Genomic DNA, 24588 nt, shown 5'->3' on the forward strand with positions numbered 1-24588 from the left:
TTGAAAAACAATTGCCAGACTAATAAGCAGTTAAAAAAACAAACTTGCATTATTAAATCATATATTTTATTATATTTAAATATAATTTACATATGTGTTAACTATTTTCATTTTTAAGTTCTTTGCATTCAGTAAGGGCTCTTGATTCGTGGAGGAAAGCAACAAACTTTATGCCCTGTAAAAATAAGAGACACACTTAACAATTTTAGTTAATAACACAATAAAAATAATTAATAAAAATAAATTAGAATGCATTGAACACATATTCTGTAGGTTGACATCTTTAGTATGCAGTGATATGTAAAATTTGATATCTCTTAAAAAAATCAATTAAAGATTATTCACAGGAAGAAATATAATAAGTCACAGTAAAGCTTTACCTTATTGTTTTGGTATAAATTTTTCATAAAATGACATCATTTAATTAAAACTTTGCTACTCATAGTAAAATAAATAATAAAATAACTTAATAGTAAATTTTCAGATTGTTTTTACCATAAATTTTCAACAATTCTTTTTTGAAATATTTTCTTTAAACTATTTAAAAATATTTTGATTTCAGTTTAATTTCCTTAGAAATACTATTATGAAGATTATTTATAACATATTTATACACAAATGCCTATTTTCATAAAAAGTAAAAATTATGATTGTATCACATTAAAATGATTAAATCATATCATAAAAAGAAAAACTAAAAAAAAAGACAAAGATAACCTTTAAAAAAAAAAAAAAAAGCCAGTATTTTTATATTTAAAGTCATTTATACAATTCATACAAATCATTTTATCTCCATGTCAGGGGTCTGTTATTTTTACTGAATAATATTACACATTGGCCTGGGCAATTACAATAAATTAAATAAGAATTCATTTAAAAAATAGATAATGAACATTTCTTTTGAAACTTGAACCTTTTCCTATTTCTTCATTTAAAAAATTGTAATGCAGAACAAAAAATTTAAACATTATAGAGAAAAAAATAACACTTTCTATCTGACTTAGTTTGAAATTTTGAAAAGATATTAAAAAGAATAATCTGCATAGCTTAAATGTTTATAGCTTTGTTTCTAAAGATATTACGTTGCTGTGAAACTTAATATAGTTGAAAGAGTGCAAATAAAAATAAATTTTCATTGATCAACTTGTTTAAATTTTTACAACAAAAATATTGTAATGAAAAAAAAGTATTCTTAACTACAAATCTGACAACAATAAACAACAACTAATCTAAAATTCAACACTAAATGTAAAACTATTATAAAAAAAACTAAATTAAAATTGTTATCATGGAGGATTGGTATAGTGAAAATTCTTTTACATTGTCGTTGTACTACAACACAGTGAAACTGCTGATATATGGTCAAACAAAGAAAAACATCCTGCTTTATTAGGCAGCATTTTTAAAATTAACAAAAATATGGACATATTTAAAAACATATTTTATCAACAAAATAAAATATCAAGTCCTCTCTTGTACAAAGACAGTTTCTTTTAAGACCTCCCTTCTTATTTACCTATTTTGTAAAACTTTCAACGGTCTGACTTAGGGGCCATCGGACATTAAATTCTCCAGTCCTAACGCTGAGGAGTTCAAATTTCAAGTGAATGCATAGTCACTAACGGAAACTTAGGAGCATGGGAAGAGATCCAAAATTTAACGAGTTATCGATAAATAATACAACCAAAACTAAAACCAATGCAGCGTTATTAATATTAAATTTGATATAAAATGGTAACAAGCTAATCAGTGTTAATATTTAATACATCCCTGTTACTAAACCATTTTTGAGGTTAGAAAAATAAAGTAGCTTTAAGAAAAATAAAATTAAAAATAAATTTTGATATTAGATTGGTCGTAACACTGAATTAATCCGTACATACTTGAATTAAATTAAAAAGTTAGCCATTACATTGATTGTTAAGAAAAGTATTTATACTTGGTTTTTATAAAATGCGACAAAAATTAAATCATTGATTTAATTTAATTATAATAGGATTGAGTATCATTAAAAAAAAATTACTTTTATGAAATTCAAGAAATTTTATAAGCTGGGAAATATATAATGCTTATAATGGCATCACAATTGTGTAGTAAACATACAATGTGACTTTGAAATTGTTTCAAATATTTACCTGTGATTGTGCTGCTCTTAGAAATCCGAAATTAGCACTTACTGTGACTGCTTTAATGGAATCCCCAGTACCAAATACAATCTGCAAAATTTCATTAAGATATTAATGAAATTATATTAATGAAGAAAATATGTAATGAATGATGCAACAAGAATAAGCAACTAATCAAATAAGTGTGAAATATTTTATTAAAAACATTTCAATGACTTAGAAGCAAAAAATAATAATAAACAATAAAAATTTTATATTTTAATTTTTTGAACTATACAAAATTAATTAATTCAAAGTTAAAGATTCTTAATTTATTTTAAATTTTTCATGATTTTGTTTTACCAACTGTATTGACAGTAAATTTTATATTTTGTTACAGGGCATTGAAAATAATTAAAAAAAAGGTATAAATATGACCTTTTTTAAAAAATATTTAATTAGCTTAACAAGAATTAAAAATTTGTCTGATCTTATATGTTTTGCACTTATTTTCTTATTGAATAATATATTTGATTGTACTCGTGATGATAAGTAAAATTTATAAATAAAATAAAAATATTTAATTACTAGTAACAAACTAAATTCTAGTTAGAATTAATTAATAATTAAAATATAAATAAATGCCAAAAATATAAAAATACACTTTGCTAATTTATTTGATAAAACAAACTATAAATTCATTTTCCATTAACATGAAAAATGTAATCACGACAATATCATTAAAAATGAGAAATAAGTGATACCCTAAATATTTGAAGAAAAAAATTGTGCTGATAAATCATAGCAAGAAACACATATGAAATAAATAGATGTTCTCCTAAAATTGAAGCATATTCTGAATCACTTCAATTTTTCAGTTGAATACATCCATTTCACTGCAAACTCATTGAACAAACCAGCTGATAATTTTGACAATGCATGACACGATGTCAAAATTTTTTCTTTGACAGTTTTTTATTTTGGTATTAACAAAAAACTACTTAAAAAACTGTAACAGTATAAATTAAAAGTTTCAGTAAATAAAAATTCATTAATATTTGAGTTATTATTTTCAGAAACATTTAAACCATTTATTAAACATCAGGATCAAAAAAATGTAAATAAAACGTATCAACCAGATTCTTAATGTATATTTCACATGAATTTTTATTTAAAAAATAAAATTATAGCTAAAAATTCAGTCTACAGATTTGCATGAAAATAAAAGTTTATTTATTAAAACATTTTCCTAATGCTTACAAATAAGTACTCTTTGAGAATAAACTTATTTAATGCAAACATAATCATTCCTAAATAACGTAGAACAATAATTTTAACCATAATGCGTCAATGGTTCTAGTTTATAGAGAATGCCCGCCATTGAAAAACTAGGCAATTCTGACATTATGTATTTACTACACAAAATATTAATAGTAAACAAACAAAAATGTTTCAGTTATTCCTTTTAACATAGTCAATAATTCATTATTAATACCTAAAAACTTATGGTATAAAAATAATTTAATTAATTTAAAAGTATGGGTAGTTTCAGTATTATAGAAGCATTATTGTCAATGATTAAATACAGGCGCTTCACAGACATTTTTCTACTTAAAAATTAAAATACAGATTATACATACAAACAAAATTTTGAAATTTAGCTTTCTCTTATTTACTAAAATTTAATAGCAGGTTTAAAACTTTCTCTGTGGAAGATTTAAGTTTATTATATTTGTGACTGTATATAGATTACTTAGATCTTTACATTTTTTAATAAACATTAGCTTTGTATATGCTTTTACTAAAGGTAAATAAATTTTTAAAATAATTTCAATGGATTAAAACTTACAACACTTTGAATTAGGATTTCCCTCTTCATTTTAGAATTTTAAAAGTTATAATTTTTAGCTTTTTTTTTGCATGAAGATATTAATATAAAAGCACAACTACAACTTAACAATAATTATACAAATTTATTAATATATAATAATATAAAATTTATTAAAGAAGAGGTTTTTAAATCTCCTATGGTTGTGTGGTGTTTTCCAAAAAATTTTCAGATGAAAAGCATATGTTTGCATATTGATCATTAAAGGACCACAAATGGCTTTAAAAGGTCTTGTCATCTTGAATATTTGAATTTTAGGTTTAATTTTTAATGTGCGTTTTCTGTCTATTTTTTGCACTTAATACTTACGGTAATTACATAATATTTGACAGCACAATATTTCTCAAAAAAAGAAGAAAATAAAAAGAGCAATATACTAGATTTGGGGAAATAGTGATTGATAATTTTTAGAACATCTCCAACCTTAAAGCAATAAAATAATGTAATATGTGGTTTTGAGTGGGTAATTTAAAACTACATGTTTACCAGCTTTTAGAGTTATAAAAATTCAATTTCATTACAGTTTAAACTGACCAAAACCAATTTACATTATACTGAACCAAAAAATTCATTTAACTTTAATTGCACTAAAACAAAGATGCTTATAAAAAAAAGACTAAAAACAGACAAATGTGCATGACTACAGAACAGTATTAGCATAATTGTCAAGAAAAATGAATATAGAATCTAAAATATTGCATGATTCATAACTCTAAATGTAATTGGGCAATGGCATTGTATTTAACACATATCCAAAGATACTGCCAAATAGTGTAAATATTTATCATCAGATAAGTTGAGAAAATTAAATAAAAATGATTGAAATCATTTTTAAAATTCTCCCTGTCTCCACCCCTTTAACAACTGAATTCGGTCTGGAAAGAAAGGGACTAGATTGCAGGCTTTGCACCCTGACATAAACAAAATAATAAAATACAGATATGTTTATACCTTTGATCTTTCTTTTATTTTGCTAGTTTTTTCAAGATAAAGAGCCTTAGGAGAAGGATCATCTGGTATAACTTCAACTTGTTTCAGAAAAACAGATGCTCTTTGTTTCTCAGCAGCACCACCAACAGTTGAAAGGATTTCTAAAAAATCTCTATGAGCTGTTTCACAGCATACTAACTTTCTATCTGGAAATAAACATAAGAGCATAAGTAAGCATATATATATATATATATATATATATATACAGTGAAGCCTCCGTTAAGCGGACATTCATGGGACCAAAAAATTTGTCCGTTTATGAGTGTTGTCCGTTTATGGGAAGGGTACCCTAATAACGAAATTTAACACCATAAATTGTTTTTGGCAAAAGAGTTTCGTGCAGAATAAAAATCTCGTCAAGTCTCTCTGAACCATTCTTCACCGAAAAAGGCCTGAGACAGGGTGATTCCCTTTTTTGCCTGCTATTTAACATAGCTTTGGAAAAGGCCATTAGAGACTCTGGTATCAACACAAATGGAACAATCTTACAAAGAACTGTCCAACTACTCGCTTTTGCTGATGATATCGACATAGTTGGAGAACAAAACGCTCAGTCATTGACGCTTTTGTAGCGCTAGGAGATGGAACTAGTTATAAATGCAGACAAAATTCCTGATCGATCTCCTCTGGAGATAATGACTTACTCTTTTGAAACTGTTAACCAGTTCAAGTACTTAGGAACCTTGATCTCTAGCGACAACAACCTGAAAATCGATATAAATAACAGAATTTTCATGGCTAATAGATGTTTCTACGGCCTCAGAAACCAACTCAAATCCAAGTTCATCAGTGTGAAGACAAAGTTAAACATCTACAAAACTTTAATCAGGCCTATAGTTACATATGGAAGTGAGTGCTGGACCCTAAACAAAACAGAGGAGGAAAAACTGCTAATTTTTGAAAGAAAAATTTTGAGGAAAATCTTTGGATCTCTTCAAGAGAATAACGTAAGGAGAATTCTTTACAACCATGAAATTTACTAAAAATATGACAAATTCGGTAGGACCGACATTGTGAGAACTATTAAAGCATCACGCATTAGGTGACTGGGCCACCTCTTCAGGAATTCTGATGCCGTCCCTGCCAAAAAAGTGACTTTTTCCACAATTGAAGGGACGAGACGTAGGGGACGACCACCTACAAGATGGATAGATGACGTTGAAAAGGACCTCAAGCTATTGGGAGTCAACCGATGGCGGGCCGTCGCACCGGACAGGGCCAGATGGAGGAAAATCTGCGAGTCAGTCTTGGCCTGTGAAAGGCTGTTGCGCTTATGAAGAAGAAGAAATTGTTTTTGGAATATTCTCAAAGATGTAGAAATAATTAAATAATATCTACAAGGATACTATAAATATCTACAAGAATATTTATTTAAACAATAAGAAAGATAAAAAAGAATATATAAATAAGTTTGATATAAATACATAATTCTGGATGTAGCTACAGATAAATAAATATAATTTTCCTATTAGCATGGATACTCAAGTTAGACATATGATACCAAATAGGAGCGTACTGTCCTCAGTCCGTTTCAATTATTAGGTTCACATCCCCTTACACCTACTTATCATTTGATAGGGAACATGGTTAATACCTTCTTGGAAAATAAACCTCCCATGATTCACAGAAAAAAAAGTAATGCATACCTGTAAGTCATGAGGACCTATGGAGATGAATATTCACAATTGATCAGCTATCAAGTGTCTGAATAAATGTTTCATTTATATAAACACCTCAAAAATTATACTTCTGTTCTCTTTTTTTTACCCCAGTTGTGTTAAATACAATCTTCAAATTGATAAGAAAATTAAAGAAATTTTTAATGGGGAAGAAGCATTGAGAGAAGTCATTTCAACTTGAGGGGTCTCATAACCTGTGTGGTCCAGATGAAAAGATCAAAAGATACCGATGTCAGAATTATTTCATGAGTGCAGTACCATTTTCTCTCCTTTCTTTACAAAGATAAGGCAAGGTGACAGGAGAAAGATTGATTTTTCGGTGGTGAAATAGCTTAACAATATTTTTAGTTATGGATAAGGCAAAAAGTTTTATTTACATGCTTCAAAAATGGTGAAAAGTTGAATTTTTTTAGCTTGCATTTTATTTAGAAAAAGTAGTGTCCGGTTTGTAGAGATAAAAAACAACGTTTCAGGACCAAAATGACTGTCCGCGTACGGTTACAGGAGTGTCCGCTTTGCGGAGAATGTACGTAATGGTTTATTCATAGAAGATTCCCAGGGAATTAAAAATATGTCCATATTGAGAGGCGTCCGTTTTGCAGGAGTGTCCATAACATATATATATATATATACAGAAAAGAAAAAGTCTGCTATAAATTACAATAAATAGAAATCAGCACAAGAAAATTATTACATGTCATTTTTGTTTGCCAAAATAATGACATTTTAAGATTTTAATTTTTTAGAAAATAATTAAAAAAATACAATATCTTTTTGCATAGATTAAATGACATAAAAATAAATTTTTAGAGAATGCAAAATTTCTTTTTAAAAAGAAAATTATATTAAAAAATATTCCTTTAAATACAAAATTATATTACATAATTTTTTAACACATAATTCGGGTCTAATACAGGTCAATTTAATTACTATTCATCAGCATCTCCACGAAAATCCTTTTAGATATTTTTAGTAAGGTAAAAATTATTTTATAAAAAAAAATCATATTAGAATTATGTCTAATTAAATAAAATATAATTTAATATTAGATAACTTTTTAATAAATAATTAAGGACTAATACAGATAAATTTAATTTCATTATCATTTATCAGTACCTATGCTAGACAAATCATTACCTTCAAAAAAAATTAATAGAATTTATTTTTCTATTACTAATTGGAATTTCTAATTAATAAGTTTTTTTTAAAAAAAATTAGTTTACTAATAAAAAATTACTTGGAATTGCAAAAAAAATTTATTCCGCTTTTAAATTTTCTAAAACTTTGAAATATTGGTATAAAATAATCTGTACCACCCTCATATACTTTTTAAAACTACCTGTCTGTTAGTATTTAAAACAATTCTTCATATTGTATTAAAAATATATTTCAAATAAAATTATTCTTTCTACTCTGTCAATTCAGACTCTGTTAAAATTATTTCCAAAAATAGATAGTCAAGATTGTTTTTTACAACAATAGGCATTAAGATAAATTCTTAAAAATGTATTAAAAAAGGGATAATAAAAAAAAAATTAAAAAAAAAACATTTTTATGGAGAAGTTACATATATTTTAATAAAACATACTTTCAAAAATACTATCTAATATCGGTTTGACTGGATGAGCCCTCTCCATTTCAGCCAAGTCCATTAAAAGTTTTTCGTTGTATTTTGCATGACAGTGTCCATTTGTCATATTAGATACATATGCTAAAAACGTAGAAACATCTAAATTAAGCACAGCATCTGAAGGCAATGAATGAGGATTAAGTAAATTATTCTCAAATATATAAGAATCATTAGAAATATCACACACAACTTCACTAGAATTTAAATTAAGTTTTTCAAAAGATGGCGATATTTCACTGCCTTCCAACAGCCCACTTTCAGGTTCATTTTCATCAGTAGCATCTCTTTCATTAAAACTTGGTTCACCATCAGAACTAATGATATCACCAATTACTTCTACTTTCAAATCATCCAACATCACTTTCAGTTCTTTGGTGACACCAGCAGCTAAGCGCACTATAATTTTCGGGGGAGCAAACATATGTTGGTTTTGATTAGCACATTCAACCATATCTTCAACTTGTTCCACGATCGATTTTCTTCCATATTTTCCTCGTCCTGAAAAGAATAATTATTTAAGATATTTTATTAATAACCTTAAATAATAATAAGAATTACAGTTATTGATAAAAAATAAAAATCATAATCTTATACTAAAAGAACTAAAGACAACTAAAAGAATCATTTTTAATAAGCCATGTATGGTCCACACAAGCTCTATGATTTCTCATTAATTCTAAAGAAAAAAAATTATGCTCCTAAAAAAATAATCAAGTAAATTCTGATTTAAGTTTTCTGGAAAAATAAACCACATTGATAAAGAGATTAACTGTCCCTTTGAGTGTTCTGAAAGTAAACCACTACTTCGGACATATTAACAAATACACATTATATTCAAATCTTGATAAATGTGAAAATAAATACGTGTACCAGATATATTAGACCATATACTAATGAGATATTTTATCAATAAAGTTGAAAAGTATTATTTAAAATATTATAATCTTTCTTTTTAAATTAGACATCTTAATCAAAAGAAGTTGATTAAAAACCCTGTGGCAGAATCGCGGCGACACGGCGACAATGTCGCAGAACGTTACAGAGTTCTCGCAGAAAGAATTTTTCTTTAGAAAGTAAAAAATTTTGGTTTTCTCTCTGCAAAAATTTTCGAATTTTTTTTATTTAAAATTATATTTAAAAGATTGCTTTTTTGAGCATCGGAAGGGAAAGAAATGTTCGTAATTTTTCGATTCTTATTTGTGAAAAATAAAGAATATTGAAACAAAAAATTTCTTTTCGGCAGAAATTATTTTTCCCTTCCAGAGGGGAAGAAATGATTAATTTTAGCATGAATTATTAATTTCAACGTGATTTTTTTATTTTGGTTTTCTTTTCCTTCACGGATTTTACGATTTTTAATTACGATTTTTATTTTAATTATTATTTTTAATTTTATGTGATGATGATTTACAAAATGCAAAAAACGAAATAATTAGTGTGTTTTCCTCTTACAAAATGTGACAATATCGCCCGAGATGATTAGAATAAAAAAAATATTGCATATTCATTTTTAAAAAAATACATACAATTTTATTATACTCAAATAGGCTTTTCTTTGTGAATACAACGTTTCTGTTACTTTAAATTTAATTAATAACATATATATTAGTTATTGTTAAAAGTATCTTGCAGAAAGATATTAGTGCTAGAGAGGTTTGTTGCAGAAAGCCAAAACAAATTCTGCCACAGGGATTAAAAATAAGTAATAATAGATTGAAATATAAAACCAGACAATAATTGTAACAATTTTATACACTTTTTGAGATATTAGATAAATTAGGCTTTAAGCATTACAAATCAAGGGGAAATATCACAACATTTTTTTTGTTTGTTAATAACTATGTTATTATAATATATAACTATGTATTAATTTTGTTAGGATTATTTGCAACTAGTTTAATTTTTATTAGTTTCTCTTTTTTCAGGAGAAATATTAATTTTTAACTGCTTTTAAATATTAAAATTAGTTTTTAAATAAATACTTTTTAAAAAAAATGCACCTTTAAATGCTTATTTTCTCATATTTTTCAGTTTAAAATATAGAAAAAAAGCTATCAGCTATTTATCCATTATTTTTTTTAGTCTGCTTTTTTTTTAAAAAAAAAAAATCTGCACAGTGATTGTCTTTCAGTGTGCTTTTAATTATTTTTTATAATTACAAAATTTTCTATTACTTTGATAATGAGTGATAATTACTTTTTGACACACATAAAATAGTATACACATTGCACACACAAAATAGTATAAGAGGGTAATTTGAAAATTGTTGAGAATCAAAATCAATAATCACATATTACATATTTTGATAAATTTTAACAGTGTTAAGTCAATGTCCCTTCAAAAGTGCCTTTTTCTGTGAGGAAGTGCCTTGCCAATTAATTTCAACGTGATTTTTTTATTTTGGTTTTCTTTTCCTTCACGGATTTTACGATTTTTAATTACGATTTTTATTTTAATTATTATTTTTAATTTTATGTGATGATGATTTACAAAATGCAAAAAACGAAATAATTAGTGTGTTTTCCTCTTACAAAATGTGACAATATCGCCCGAGATGATTAGAATAAAAAAAATATTGCATATTCATTTTTAAAAAAATACATACAATTTTATTATACTCAAATAGGCTTTTCTTTGTGAATACAACGTTTCTGTTACTTTAAATTTAATTAATAACATATATATTAGTTATTGTTAAAAGTATCTTGCAGAAAGATATTAGTGCTAGAGAGGTTTGTTGCAGAAAGCCAAAACAAATTCTGCCACAGGGATTAAAAATAAGTAATAATAGATTGAAATATAAAACCAGACAATAATTGTAACAATTTTATACACTTTTTGAGATATTAGATAAATTAGGCTTTAAGCATTACAAATCAAGGGGAAATATCACAACATTTTTTTTGTTTGTTAATAACTATGTTATTATAATATATAACTATGTATTAATTTTGTTAGGATTATTTGCAACTAGTTTAATTTTTATTAGTTTCTCTTTTTTCAGGAGAAATATTAATTTTTAACTGCTTTTAAATATTAAAATTAGTTTTTAAATAAATACTTTTTAAAAAAAATGCACCTTTAAATGCTTATTTTCTCATATTTTTCAGTTTAAAATATAGAAAAAAAGCTATCAGCTATTTATCCATTATTTTTTTTAGTCTGCTTTTTTTTTAAAAAAAAAAATCTGCACAGTGATTGTCTTTCAGTGTGCTTTTAATTATTTTTTATAATTACAAAATTTTCTATTACTTTGATAATGAGTGATAATTACTTTTTGACACACATAAAATAGTATACACATTGCACACACAAAATAGTATAAGAGGGTAATTTGAAAATTGTTGAGAATCAAAATCAATAATCACATATTACATATTTTGATAAATTTTAACAGTGTTAAGTCAATGTCCCTTCAAAAGTGCCTTTTTCTGTGAGGAAGTGCCTTGCCCTTTTTTATTCCTAGGGACAGATTTTAATTTATTTCAAACAGCATATAAATTTTAAATATCTGCTTTTTTATTGTTGAAATTTTTTTCTACTTAGACTTAAGAAGCTCGCTATAAAATGTACTAATCAAATTACTGAAACCCAACATTTTTCTAATAATCAAGTTCTATTGCAATTGGAATTATGGTAAATCTAAACAAATTCATTCTGGGATATTTTCATATATGTACGTGTTTTTGCTATCTATATCTTTACAAAAAATCCAAGAGTTTCTGTCCTAGCAAAAATTAAAAAAAGTAGTGGCTGTTTTAGGGGTAGCTAAAAGTTTTACTCTATATTCTAGGATGTTCTTTAATATTTTGAGCAAGTTGCTGCCGAATTGGCACAATTACTGATAATGAAATCTTCCTGCTTATTTTTTGCCAGATTACACTGTAGTATAACAATACTACAATTGAATCGAAACTCAAAGATTCAAATTATTCACACTTAAAAGTAAATGAAATATTAATTACCAATGGAAGCCTGATAAAGATGAATAGGGTTTCGAGTAGCAACTTTAACCCACGTTTTACCATAATCTGCAACTATATCAACAACTAAAGGTATTTCATAGATTTCATCTTCATTTTCTTCTAAAACATAGGTAAATGTTTCCAAAACCTTCACAACACCAGTAAGTTCTTTGCAGCTTTGAACAATAGCAGACAAATGATAAATATTAGAACTACGAATATGTTCTTCCTTTAGTTTATCGGGATTTTCAGTTAACTGAAAAAGAAAAAATATAGACAAGAAACATAAAAAAAACATAAATAATAAAGTATTTAAAACAAACGTACATTCTGAAAATAATCATAGATTTTAAAATTGTTATTTTCTTTATTAATTAACAGTTTATTATATTATTATTAGTGATTTATTTTATACCCTTTTAAGGAAACGCAGCTCAGCTTCAATTTTCCGCCGAAGCTTACATCTGCCTGATATTTCTGGTAGATTTTTACAATCTGTTATAAGTTTTTCAGTTTCTTCAATTTTCTTTATTAAGCCTTTGTAGATAGCTTCTTTGTCGGCATTCATTTCGAACCGAAAACAGTGAAGTTACTAATTAAAATTCATGATTTTATCAACAATTTTTATAACCGCGTAGACAAAGTTACCAAAACAATGAAAATAGCAGACAACAAAATTATGAACTTGTTGCCATTACTTGTTAAACTAGATAAATAAGAATTATGCTTTTTGTAAAACTAATTTAATTTGACTAAATTGAGACGTTATTTATCAGTATTTTAAGAGAATATTTTTTTTTAAATTCATTTCGATCCGTAAACATTGAAAATTCCAAAAATATTATAAAAAATTTTATGAAATATAAATTGTTCATAGTTGTAACGGAAAATCAACCGGCCAAAATAAACAACCTGCAAAATAAAATTGTTATTTAATTGTTTAATTTAATTATTTTTTTAAATTTGTAGCTTTAATAATGGCTACTTGGAATCAAATACAATCGCAATTAAGGCACCCTAATAATCCTGTTGTGTTTTTTGATATAACAATCGGATCAACTGTGAGTGTATAGTACTCTTTTTGTTACAATATCTATGAAAAATTACCTTATAAACACTTCAGGTTCTAATAATATATCAGATTGTTAAAATTCATGTTTTTAATATAATTTTTTTTATGTTATTATAATTGTTAGGAAGTTGGAAGAATGAAGATGGAGCTTTTTGCTGATATAGTGCCTAAAACTGCTGAAAATTTTAGGTATTATCTTCATATTTTTAATGTTCTTAATTAACATCGTCTTCATGTTTGGTAAAAATTTGCACATAGGTTGCCTTGGCGATCTATTATGTTCTTACTAAAAACAGGAGAAATGACTTAAAATTGAAATTTTCTAATTATAAAAAATCGTGATAGAAATAATTGGAAAAATTGAAGATTTTACGTACAGTAAAAGTTTCAAGGTTGTACACTCTAACCTCATATATATTCTTGAATTTTGCCTTAACTGAATACCTATAGGTACAATTAGTTATAATTACCATCGGGGATATTTCTGCATCATGATCTATCACGCCAACTATAATTGCCAAAGTGCCAAATAGATTTTTTTTTTTTTCCTTTCAATTTAGAAAAAAAAAAGAACATGTAGAGGTTTGCCTACGGATAGCTACAAGTTACACCCTTAGAGTTGGTCTCCTTCTGTAATTTTTTTTTTATTTAGTTTCTCTCTGACTGCTGCCAAGATTTGATGATTATTCTTCCACAGATCACGATATGGAAATGCTTCCATATTAACTTAAAATTTATGGGAACCAGTAAAATATTCACAGTAAATATGTTATGGGATAGAAAGTAGCATTAAAGCTATTTGAATTTACGAATTTGTATCAAGAAAATTATTATATTTAATGTAATATTCTGAAAAATAAATAAAATAGCGAGAAATATGATATTTAGTTTCAATGTTAATTATTCCAAGATAGGTTTTAGAAATCGGCTCGTAGGTTAAGTTTTAATAAAAAAGAAATCAAAAATATTCTGATTTTAAGGTTAAAAATAGGCTGTTTAAATTTTATTAAAATTTTATGCACATGACTGTACCTAATTTTTTATGATATCTAGTTTATTTATACCCAAGGTTTTAATTATTTGGCTGAAATATTGGAGTTACATTAATAAAATTTTCTTTTTTTTTTTCTTTTTTTTAAACTTTTTTTCTGCACCAAACTTTGTACTACTATTAAATGTAATTCATATGTTTTGTAATCTACTAATTATTTTTGTGTTATGTTCTTAAGATACAAAAATGGTTCTCTTGAAAAAATATTTATTGTATTTTCAATTTACGTAATATATTATATTCAAGTTTATTGTAATTTTTATTAATATAATTTAAGAAGTATTTAGATTTTTAGTTAAAGTATGAATTTGAATGACATTTTAAAAAAATAAACTCATATATTTATGGAAAAAAATTTATTAATAGAATAATTTGTTGAACTAATCATGTTAAAAATTTTTTTTGTTAAATGCTGTTTTTCTAAGCTCTGTCGCCAAGGAAAATTAAAAAAGCCATAATTTAAGTGCCTTACACTTGAAGCAATGCTGTGATTTTGAACTATATATATAATCTTGCCATGAAGAATTATCTTATCTATCAAACAGACAAATAACTTAAATATTTTAAAAAGTTATTAAACTTTTGTAAAAGTCATCAGTTTGGTGACATTTTTACACCTGGATGAAAATTATCAAAATCACTGCTGCATTCTCAGTTTTTGCAAATTTTTTTTAGCCAGGCATTGGAGTAAGTTTTTAAACATTGAAAAATAGAAAACACCTTCTATAATTATACTTAGGGACGATTTTCGATTGGTATCTGTTCTAAATTTACAACTGAGTTTTGGTTATAATTAGGCAGTATCATGTTAGAAATTTGAGATTAAGAAATTATAGAAAGTTGTAAATTTGTAAAGTGAAACTATTTGGTATCTTCTGTCTAAGCCAAATATAAATACAATAACTGGCAGTTTCAGTTGAAATCTTAGCAATTTTATTTGGATTCAACCAGGTACTAATGTAACAAATATCCTTTGCTTTATTCATTTATGCAACCTCAGTCAATTCTTCTTTCTTTTCTAGGCAGTTTTGTACTGGTGAATATAAAAAAGATGGTGTGCCCATTGGTTTCAAAGGATGTATATTTCACAGGTCTTATTTTTGTCATTCTGAAACTTTTTCTAGTTGAGTGTTTATATAAAATAATTTTTAATAAGTTACCTTTTTCCACTGACCAGATCATTTGTTTAAGTTTGATAGCAAAATTAGCTTTTTTGCATGGTCTGTTATTCTGTGATTGTAGACTGTTTCAGTTGCTGTTATTTATTGTTCTTTTTTGCTGTTTAATTCATTGCTAAAATACCTGTTTATAAATCATTATTATAAAGACACAATTCTTATTGTCATTGTAAGTTATTAAATATGTTTCTTTAGTTTTTCTTATTGCTTACATTTAATTTATTTTTCAACATAAAAGTATATTTTAAGTAAGTAAAACTAATTATTAAATACAATTCAGTTATGTTTCTAAAATAATTGTGCCTATTAAAAAGTCCTGCAATGGAATTTATAATTGTATCCATTAGAAAGTGTTTTTTCTTATCTTCATCTTAACTATGATTTCTAATGCTTGTCAATTCCAAGCGAATTTGTTTAAAATTTGTTCCTTTAATATTACTTTTTGATTGATTTTATAATCAAAATATACTTCTAGGAATAAAGAACAAAATTCTTAAAATTTGAATGAAAATATTAAATGTCATTAAGATAATTTTTATGTCTTTTTTAAGAGATTAATTTATTTTAACCCCTTTGTGGCTACCTAAAAATTAAATTGATCAATATCAATGATGTGTCAATATCATTGATATTGACATTAATATTGATTTACTAACTTTTTTTTTGAAAATTGATTTTTTTTATTTGTTGTATTTTGCAGAGTAATTAAAGATTTTATGATACAAGGTGGTGATTTTGTTAATGTAAGTAAATTACTCACTCTATATGAATTTTTTCAAAATAATCTTTATCATGTTTCTTTCTATTTGTTCACAATTTTATCTCTCTTTATCAAATCAGATATTTTTTCCTTATCTGACTATTATTATTTATTTTACAGTTTTGTTTTGGTATCCAAGATGTTTAGTTTAAGTCTCCTAGGAATTTTATCTCAATCTAGGGCATTCGTTTTTCATGAGTTTGATGAATGGTAATTGGAAATATGAGTATGTTTTGGCATTCAAACTTTATTTTAAAAATTACAAATAATATTTTTAAATTGCTTATCCAATTTACACCATTTGCCCTAGCATTGAAACAAACCAGTGAGATAGTTAGGCTCACTGATCATTTAGCAGAAGGTATTATCTTCAACATTATCAATGTATTGCATATTGAATATTGTAAGTATTTATTTTTCTTTTAAAATTTTGTTTATTGTTGCTATAGGGTGATGGAACAGGTGTGATGAGCATATATGGTGCTACTACTTTTGTAGATGAAAACTTTAAACTGAAACATGATGGGCCTGGTTTGCTTTCAATGGTAATTATTTTAAATATTTTATCCAGATTTTACTTTTTCAATGCAATTATATTAGAAAGGCAGAATAGTTTTATTTGCATTACTTTCTTACTCATACCTCTTCACTTCGTATGGGGACTTTTCTTTGTTATGACTCTCTATCTCCCACTGTTGATCAAACACTTAATCTCTCTCCATGTTTTATTTCTGTCTTGTATATTTTTATTTATTATTTTTGAAATTTTTAGCTTCGAAATGAAATTAATAATAAATGTCTTATTTAAACTCTAATATTAGTTATTTCAATAATCATGAAATGTTTTGTCTACTTTGTGTAGTAATAGATTATGCCCTCTTCCCGTAAAAATTTCATCACCACATCTAATTTCCCTTCCTGATCCTTAATATCTTTGCTTGCTACAAATGGATCATCTTGTTAAGGAACAACACCTTCACAGTTTTCTAGTGCTATCATACACATTTGATAATATTCAGGGTCGCTACTGATACCAAATAGCAATCTGGTGAAACAAGAGCGGTGTTATGAAGGATCGTGCGACTCGTGTAGACCTACTTACCAAAACCCACAATTTTGATCAAGTTTTATAAAAACTTTCTATTTATCCATTTTGAGGTGAATTTTATCGGCAGTTTGCAATACGATTCTATCTCTATCTATTATTTTAATTGGCTTAATCAAGGCAGATGCGGATGTTGTCATCACTCTTATCGACAATAACTATTGACGAGCACTGCTCAGTTGGTTCCGTAACTCTTTCTGTCACACCCAGTTCTAGTATGCAATCAATTTCTTTCTTTACTTTTCAGTTAAAGTTGTTGGTATTCTGCAGGGAGCTTAAACAGGCTTTGGTTGAGCATTGGCTTTTAATTTTATTTTATGTAGTTTCCATCTCAACTTACCTAACCTTGAATCATATCTTGATATTTCTCTACATAATTCACTTAATTCACTTGGCTGATTATTAACTCTGGTCATCATGGCCAGTGGACAGCAGCTTGTCTTGCTAAAAGAGCTTTTCTAGTATTATTCATACCTTAAATTCTCTCCTTAATTGTTTTATTTTCGTAAATCAATTCAGATCAAAATCCTTTGATGTTTAAGCGTTAATCATTTGGGCCTTATAGGCTTAACCCACCTTTATGAATAAGAGGCATTTTAAATTCAGAGTACTGATTGTACAGCAAAACTGTAACATTGGCACCTTTATCGATACAAAACTTAATTTTAGAAAAACCAATATTATTATTCGTACTATTCTTATGTATTTGTCTTGTTTTTACTCTTCTGTATTTGCTTCTGTATTTTATATTGTATTCTTCTGTATTTTATATTGTATATTATTTATTATATTATTTTCCTAGAGTTTGGCAAAACCTTTGGGGTACAGAGAGTGCAATTTTAGACTTTTGTCTAGCTCTCTTGACAGAAAAGGTTTTGCTTTTATGACTTCCAGAGCTGGTACCCCCAGAAGACGTCATATTTATTCAATTTTTTTTCATATTTTCATTGTCTCAACTGTAAGAAACTCTTTTTTTTTCTTTTTGTTTTTACAAACATCCCCTAAAAGCATTTCACCTTGTGGTGGCATATTTTTAGGCAATTTCTATTTTATATAATTTTGACTTACAATCTTTTTTCAAAATGTTCTATTTCCTTACATTTAGGGCAAGTTTTATTGTTTGCTGGACAATATAGACATTAACAGAACCTTCCAGTGTACCATTTACATGAATTATCTTTTAGCATAACTTCGAAATTTGTTTTAAAAGCTAGTTTCTTCTTGAACTTAGTACCAGATTGATGACTGAAACGAATGTGGCTTACATTGTTGCTATTAAACTTTATGTTCAGTTGATTGCTGTTTATCAGCTTCCTCTGCTTGAGCTGTAATTAAAATAGTTTTTTCGAGCATAAGATCTGAAATTGTTTGCAGTTGTTTAGCTATTCTAAAGTTCAGTAAACTAACAACAAATCTATCTCTTGTGCATTTATCTCTAAATTTTCAAGTTTTGCATTGGTAGTAAAGAGCTTGTTTTTTTTTTTTTGTTTTTTTAATTTATTTATTGAACTGCATGTTCTTCCATAGTTTGTTTTGGCTGTTGTACCAATATGTTCAATTTTTTCCATTCAAATATCAAATTTAACAGAGGATTAAAGTAGTTTTCAAACTTTGCTTTCATCACAGCAGAAGTTTTCTATTCGCTTTCTTTCAAATCAGAAGACAGATGAATATCTTCTGCTTTTTCTCCTAGGCATTGTGTTATACATGCTATTTGTATTTTGTGTTCTTTTCCAATAAGTTAACTAAATAAACGATATTTTTACATGGCTCCCATTTTGTAAAATCTTATAAATCGAACAACTAAGATTGCTTTAGGTTGATTAGTGTATGACTAACAGCTATTATGTAATTTATTATTTAATTGAAATAAGATGCAATTTATAATTCTGACACTATGTTATAGCCCAGGGGTTTCCAACTTATATGAGGCCGGGGACCACAATTAAAAACACCAGGCAAATGGCGGGCAGCAACTTTGTCAAAATTTTATATAGGACTCTTTTATGTTTGAAGGAATATTACTGTCAGATTTTTCTCAAGTTGTTCAGAACAAAAATATTGAATTACAAATAATAATAAATATTTTCTAGGATGCGAAACCTGAGAAATAAATTTTTTTGCACCGTTGGTATGTTAAATTTCACAGAAACTGAGAAATTAAGGGGTTTTTAACGAAAAAAAAAAGTATTTTAAACCTATATAGATATTTTGCGAAAATTGTTAGCAAAAAAATGACAATTAATATATTTTAGTTTGCGGGCCACCAGTTGATAACCACTGTTCTAGCCGATAAATTTCAGCATGATTACGGGACAGACATAGAATACTTTAATATCAATAAAAGAAGCATACATTACATATTAATACATAAGTTTAAAGAGGCATCAGATGTAATATCATATGTTAGAGTGTTCTAAAGATTATTATAACATAAATGACCATTGTGTGATGTTTGGTTACTCCATTAATGCTTGTGTCAAGCTATCATTCTATCGAATATTTATCAGGTATTGTATTTAACTGGAAACAGCTTATGCTTTGTTGTGAGCACCAATGCAAGGAGAAGAAAGGGAAATAGATAAGGTAGGATCCGAAATTTATTGCCGTGTAAACAATGTAATGCTACCACTAGAAACATCCGATAAGACATTAAAGGACATAAGAGAAGCTCAGGCAGATGATTTAGGATTTGGAGTTAGGAAATTAATTGAAATTGACTAGACTTTAAATAAACATAAGGTCAATTCAGTGCTATTCAGTTTTGGCCAATGCCTCATGAACTTGCAATACATGAAGATATCATTGTACAGAACAACAGAGTCCTGAGTTTCATTTCTCTTAGACAGAATTCCTGAGTCTAAGAGATATGAATTTCTGCTGAAAAGGTCACTTTTTAATTCCTATGTAAAGAACATCGCATGAGAATTGTAAAAAAAAAGTCATCAATCAGTTTGTGTGGTGACCAGGAATGTTGTCCCCAATCACGAACATGGTAGAATCTTGTTATACTTGTATTAAGGCAAAACAACTGGCAATAAAGCCTATGATAACAATGCCAATCATTAAAATTATTTATTGATTACAAACTCAAGCTATCTAGAAATTAAATGGTTACAGTCTACAACTTCACGATGTTTCCAAAGCTATATTTTCTAGACATAGTTATCTAGAAGTAGTAAGTCCTCTGTTAACGGCTCTCAGTATATAGCTGAAGCTTTTAAGGAGCTTGGTTGTAAGTGTGAGTTTTCTCATAACAAACAGTCCAAAATTTCCAAGTAACAATGATTTGATAGAATTGTCTGCAAAACATATAAAAAAAAGTTGCTATCCAGTCCATCCAATCCAGTTTAGTTGTTTTTTGGTTGCTGAATTCATACAGCTATTCCTACTTTAAAGAAAAGTTTAAGGCCAAAGCAGTTAAGTAAAAATTTGATTCGACGAAAAAATGAAATAAATAAATTGAAGAAAAGCAGAACTTCAATTATCGCTATAGAGAGATCTATTCCTGAAAATAGTATTGTTTAATTAACTGATCTAAAAAGAGAAGTGGGAGTGGTAAACCAGCATTGCTATCTTCTTTCATCTATAGTCGATACTGATCAAGGAGTAACAAGAAGAAATAAAGCTCATTTACAGATTTTAACAGAACCTAATTCACATCAAACAGTTTAGATAACAGATAATTCAAGCTCTACTACATATTGATTGTTTGTGTTTTAAATATAATATCTTTATAACACTCTATTTTATGATAAAACACCTGATGCATCTTTAAATGTATGTCCGTCCTTCTAATGATATTAAGGTATTCTATGTCTATTCATTGATAATGCTGAATTGTGCTTACTAGAACACTTTGTTAAGTTCACTTTGTTGTTTTAGGCAAATAGTGGTAAGGATACGAATGGATGTCAATTCTTCATAACGTGTGCGAAATGTGATTTTCTTGATGGCAAACATGTAGTATTTGGTAGGTATCAAATCAGAGAAAAAATTATCTTTTTTGTTGTTGCTAAATCCCTTGTTTATAAGATTTTTCCTGTTTGTATAGTATATATTTTATCAATCGTAGCAATATAATTCAACTTAAAATTTCTTAATCTTAGATAAAAAATATTATATTTTTATTTAGAATTTAATGTTAAATGTACAGCAAAACTATATTAAAATTATTTTGTTTTCGCCTTAACTATAAATGTAATTTCTTTTAATCAGTTTATTTTTTTTATTCATTAAATATTTATATAATTGTATATTTGATGACATATTAAGCAAATTTTATTTACAGATTACATAAAATATATTATTATGTTCTGGAAATAGTTTCATAATTTTTTATTTATATATTGGTGTAATGTGTAAATTGGACTTGTTTATATTGTGATACAAGAAACTTCCATGTGTGTTCTAAATTTTTAAACTATTTATAAACACTAGATTATCTGAAGTAGTCACTCACTTAGTGTAGCTCTAGCACAAATTCCTCGTTAAAAAAAATTGAAATCAAGGACATGCAATCAAAAAACTTGCAAAAAAAAAAGTAATTATGCTTTTAAAAAACTATTTCTATTAAGGAACTCTTGAAAACAAATTAGAAATTTCAGATCTTTGAGCTATCATTGTAAATCTGTTAAATGGCCTAACTATTTGGAAGTTAAATTTAAATGAAAGACATGCAATCAAGAAAGTTGCTGAAACTGAACATAAATTATGCTTTTAAAAAATAATTAGTATGCATAAGTATATTACCTGATAAAAAACTTCATTAGCTTCAAAAATATACAAATATGAAGTAACAGTCCACATGTTTCAAACACTTGTGAAATCGGTACCTATTTTCAAGACTTGCAATATGTGAAAGTCAAGAAACAAAAATGGTTTGAAATTAAAAAAAATTTATGTTACCATCGCAAAATGCAAAATTAAAAGTGAGAAACAAAACTAGAAAAACCACTGAAGTTGTTAGAGAAAAAAGATGAATAACAGAACAAGAAAAATCACAGTGACTGAGAGGCAAATTAGGGTAGTGATAGAATATAGTTGATAAATTTTCCGCACATAAAATAGACATTTTAGATTTTTTTAATTGCATCCTTTTAATACTTTTTTTTTTTTTTTTAAAAAAGAATAAAACACTTCTTTTTTTTCATGCTATGCAATGTATTTTTCTGATTTTGACTACTCATAATGCTAGTTTTATTTCTAGAAGAAAAATATCTGTTTTTATCTTTTAATTAAGGCAAATTCCGTGGGGGAAAAAATATGGTGTAATGATATAAATAATTATATTCATAAAAATATTAATTTATTATGGTTGTTTTTGTTATAATCTACTTTTTATAAACACTTAAAGGAATTTCAAAATGTAGCTCACTATCTTTCTTTTCATTCCTCAAATTTGTATATAGCTAATAATTTCGGCTCTGCTTAAAATGTTAACCATATTTGCAATTTCATATTATTTGTTAGAAATATGTCTGGTAGATCTTGGTATTAAAAGATTACAGTTGAATTTTACAATGGTTTCTAGTTTTGTAATAGATAGATTAATTTAAAAAATATTCATTTTTTTAAATAAAAATAAATAAATAAATAAAAGGGACTGTTTAAATATAATGTAAACTAAACATACTTTTAAGTTTATATTGGATCCCTCTCCTACCTTATCAGTAAAAATAAAAAAGTTCAATTTGTTATTGTAAGATTTTTGTTTTATAAAATATCGTCTCTTTTACCAAATTTTATCATTTTTGTCTTTGGCAACTATAAGGTATTTTTCCAAATAAAGGGAACTCTGTAATAAGCAAAAGTGAATAAAGCAAAAAGTCATCCTGCAATATTTTAATGGCTCATAATTTACATGGTTGTTTGGCAAAATGCTCTTTTTGCACAGGTAAAAGTAATTGCTTATAAAGAAAAATAAAGAACTTTTTAACCCATTTTGACCTAACATAACATATAATATATCAAGCTAATTTTGAGAATTCTTATTTGAAGAAAGATGGTTTTCACATCAAGCAGATGTTTTTTATTCTTTTCAAAAATCAAGTAGTAGCTAACAGAAGAAAGTATTCATTTAGTTACAAAAAGAAAAAGAAGAGAGTTTTTTTGCATCATGGTATATAAAAAAATTCAGGTGTAAATGTTTTTTTTTTTTTATTGTTACATTTTTATCATTTTTATTTACCTTTTTTATTATGATTGATTATTACAAAAAATGAATTTTCTTTTAAAAATAATTTTATGGCAGTTTAATTAATAGTTTAACAATTTATTAAAGTACCAATCCAATACATATGGAATTGTTATAATTATGTAGATATTGTTGTAATAACCTTGACATCATGAGTGCATGTAATCAAATAGAATTTTGTTTTACTGTGATATAAATTTGTAAAAATCATAGTTTCATTTGTAAAAATAGAGTTTCTTCAGTGCCCTAATTTTTAGTTTTCCTCACATTCTGATTATTTATTAAAAACAAATTTAACAGTTTGCTTTGAATTATTACTATATTCTTAATTAGAATTAATTAATTTGTTGTAATTCTATAAACATATGATTTCCATCGTTTGTAATGGACAACTAAATTTAACCCCTTTTTTCTATAACTATAAGTAGTGATAAGCAAGTAATTTATTTTTCAATTGTAAATGAATGCTTGTTTTAGAGTTTCAATTGAAATACAATTATATTTTAGGACGAATTTTAGATGGACTTTTAGTTATGAGAAAGATTGAAAATGTTCCAACTGGTCCTAACAATAAGCCAAAGATTCCTGTTATAATTTCACAGTGTGGTGAAATGTGAAGAAGGAAACTTTAACAATTTCTGTTGTAAATAGTGTGAATAAACTTTTTATATATTTTGTTTTCCTTTTTCTTTCTTTAAGATGGGTTTATGTCATTCAAAAAGGATTTTTCCACGTTTGTAGAAGTTTAAAATATGCATATTTATACTTTCATAAATTGAAAAATTATTTGTTTTGAAATTGTTTGTAAATTTTGCTAATTTTGTATTTTTTAGACAGTAATTATTTTTTTAATTAACTGGACAATTTTGTTAATTCAAATAGTTTTTTAAATTCTATTAAGATATGACATTTATGTTATGGCTTAAAAGTGCTTGCAAAATTGTTTATCGAAATTTCCTTTAATGGGAG

The 24588-nt window shown here is 26.5% G+C and overlaps 2 protein-coding genes across 2 annotated transcripts; one reads left to right on the forward strand and one right to left on the reverse strand.

The window, feature by feature from the left end:
• Positions 1–44: 44 nt before the first annotated feature.
• Positions 45–12934, reverse strand: LOC107444183 (UPF0415 protein C7orf25 homolog). The gene is made up of 6 exons (XM_016058268.4): positions 12673–12934; positions 12258–12513; positions 8251–8790; positions 4945–5129; positions 2136–2216; positions 45–175 (listed from the first exon to the last, which is right to left on the reverse strand). Exons 1-6 carry the CDS (start codon positions 12823–12825, stop codon positions 98–100), a joined length of 1293 nt encoding a protein of 430 aa, XP_015913754.1. The 5' UTR covers positions 12826–12934; the 3' UTR covers positions 45–97.
• Positions 12935–13126: 192 nt separating this feature from the next.
• On the forward strand, positions 13127–24297 carry LOC147806282 (peptidyl-prolyl cis-trans isomerase H-like). Its single transcript, XM_087169095.1, has 7 exons — positions 13127–13318; positions 13454–13518; positions 15403–15471; positions 16259–16301; positions 16768–16863; positions 21309–21396; positions 24127–24297. The coding sequence occupies exons 1-7, from the start codon at positions 13235–13237 to the stop codon at positions 24234–24236; spliced, it is 555 nt and encodes a 184-aa protein (XP_087025221.1). The 5' UTR covers positions 13127–13234; the 3' UTR covers positions 24237–24297.
• Positions 24298–24588: the final 291 nt, after the last annotated feature.

The sequence above is a fragment of the Parasteatoda tepidariorum genome, chromosome 8, assembly GCF_982258835.1.
Source record: "Parasteatoda tepidariorum strain Cologne lab strain chromosome 8, Ptep-v5.0, whole genome shotgun sequence".
In the NCBI taxonomy this organism is placed as follows: Eukaryota; Metazoa; Arthropoda; class Arachnida; order Araneae; family Theridiidae; genus Parasteatoda; species Parasteatoda tepidariorum.

Excerpts from the sequence above, each read along its gene's own strand:
- LOC107444183 (XM_016058268.4), bottom strand. The coding sequence starts at position 12,825 with ATGAATGCCGACAAAGAAGCTATCTACAAAGGCTTAATAAAGAAAATT. Across the intron at positions 12,514-12,672 it reads AGCTGCGTTTCCTTAAAAGG|TTAACTGAAAATCCCGATAA; the intron begins GTATAAAATAAA and ends TTTCTTTTTCAG. Across the intron at positions 2,217-4,944 it reads AAATAAAAGAAAGATCAAAG|ATTGTATTTGGTACTGGGGA; the intron begins GTATAAACATAT and ends GAAATTTTGCAG.
- LOC147806282 (XM_087169095.1), top strand. The coding sequence starts at position 13,235 with ATGGCTACTTGGAATCAAATACAATCGCAATTAAGGCACCCTAATAAT. Across the intron at positions 15,472-16,258 it reads AAAGGATGTATATTTCACAG|AGTAATTAAAGATTTTATGA; the intron begins GTCTTATTTTTG and ends TGTATTTTGCAG. Across the intron at positions 16,302-16,767 it reads AAGGTGGTGATTTTGTTAAT|GGTGATGGAACAGGTGTGAT; the intron begins GTAAGTAAATTA and ends TTGTTGCTATAG.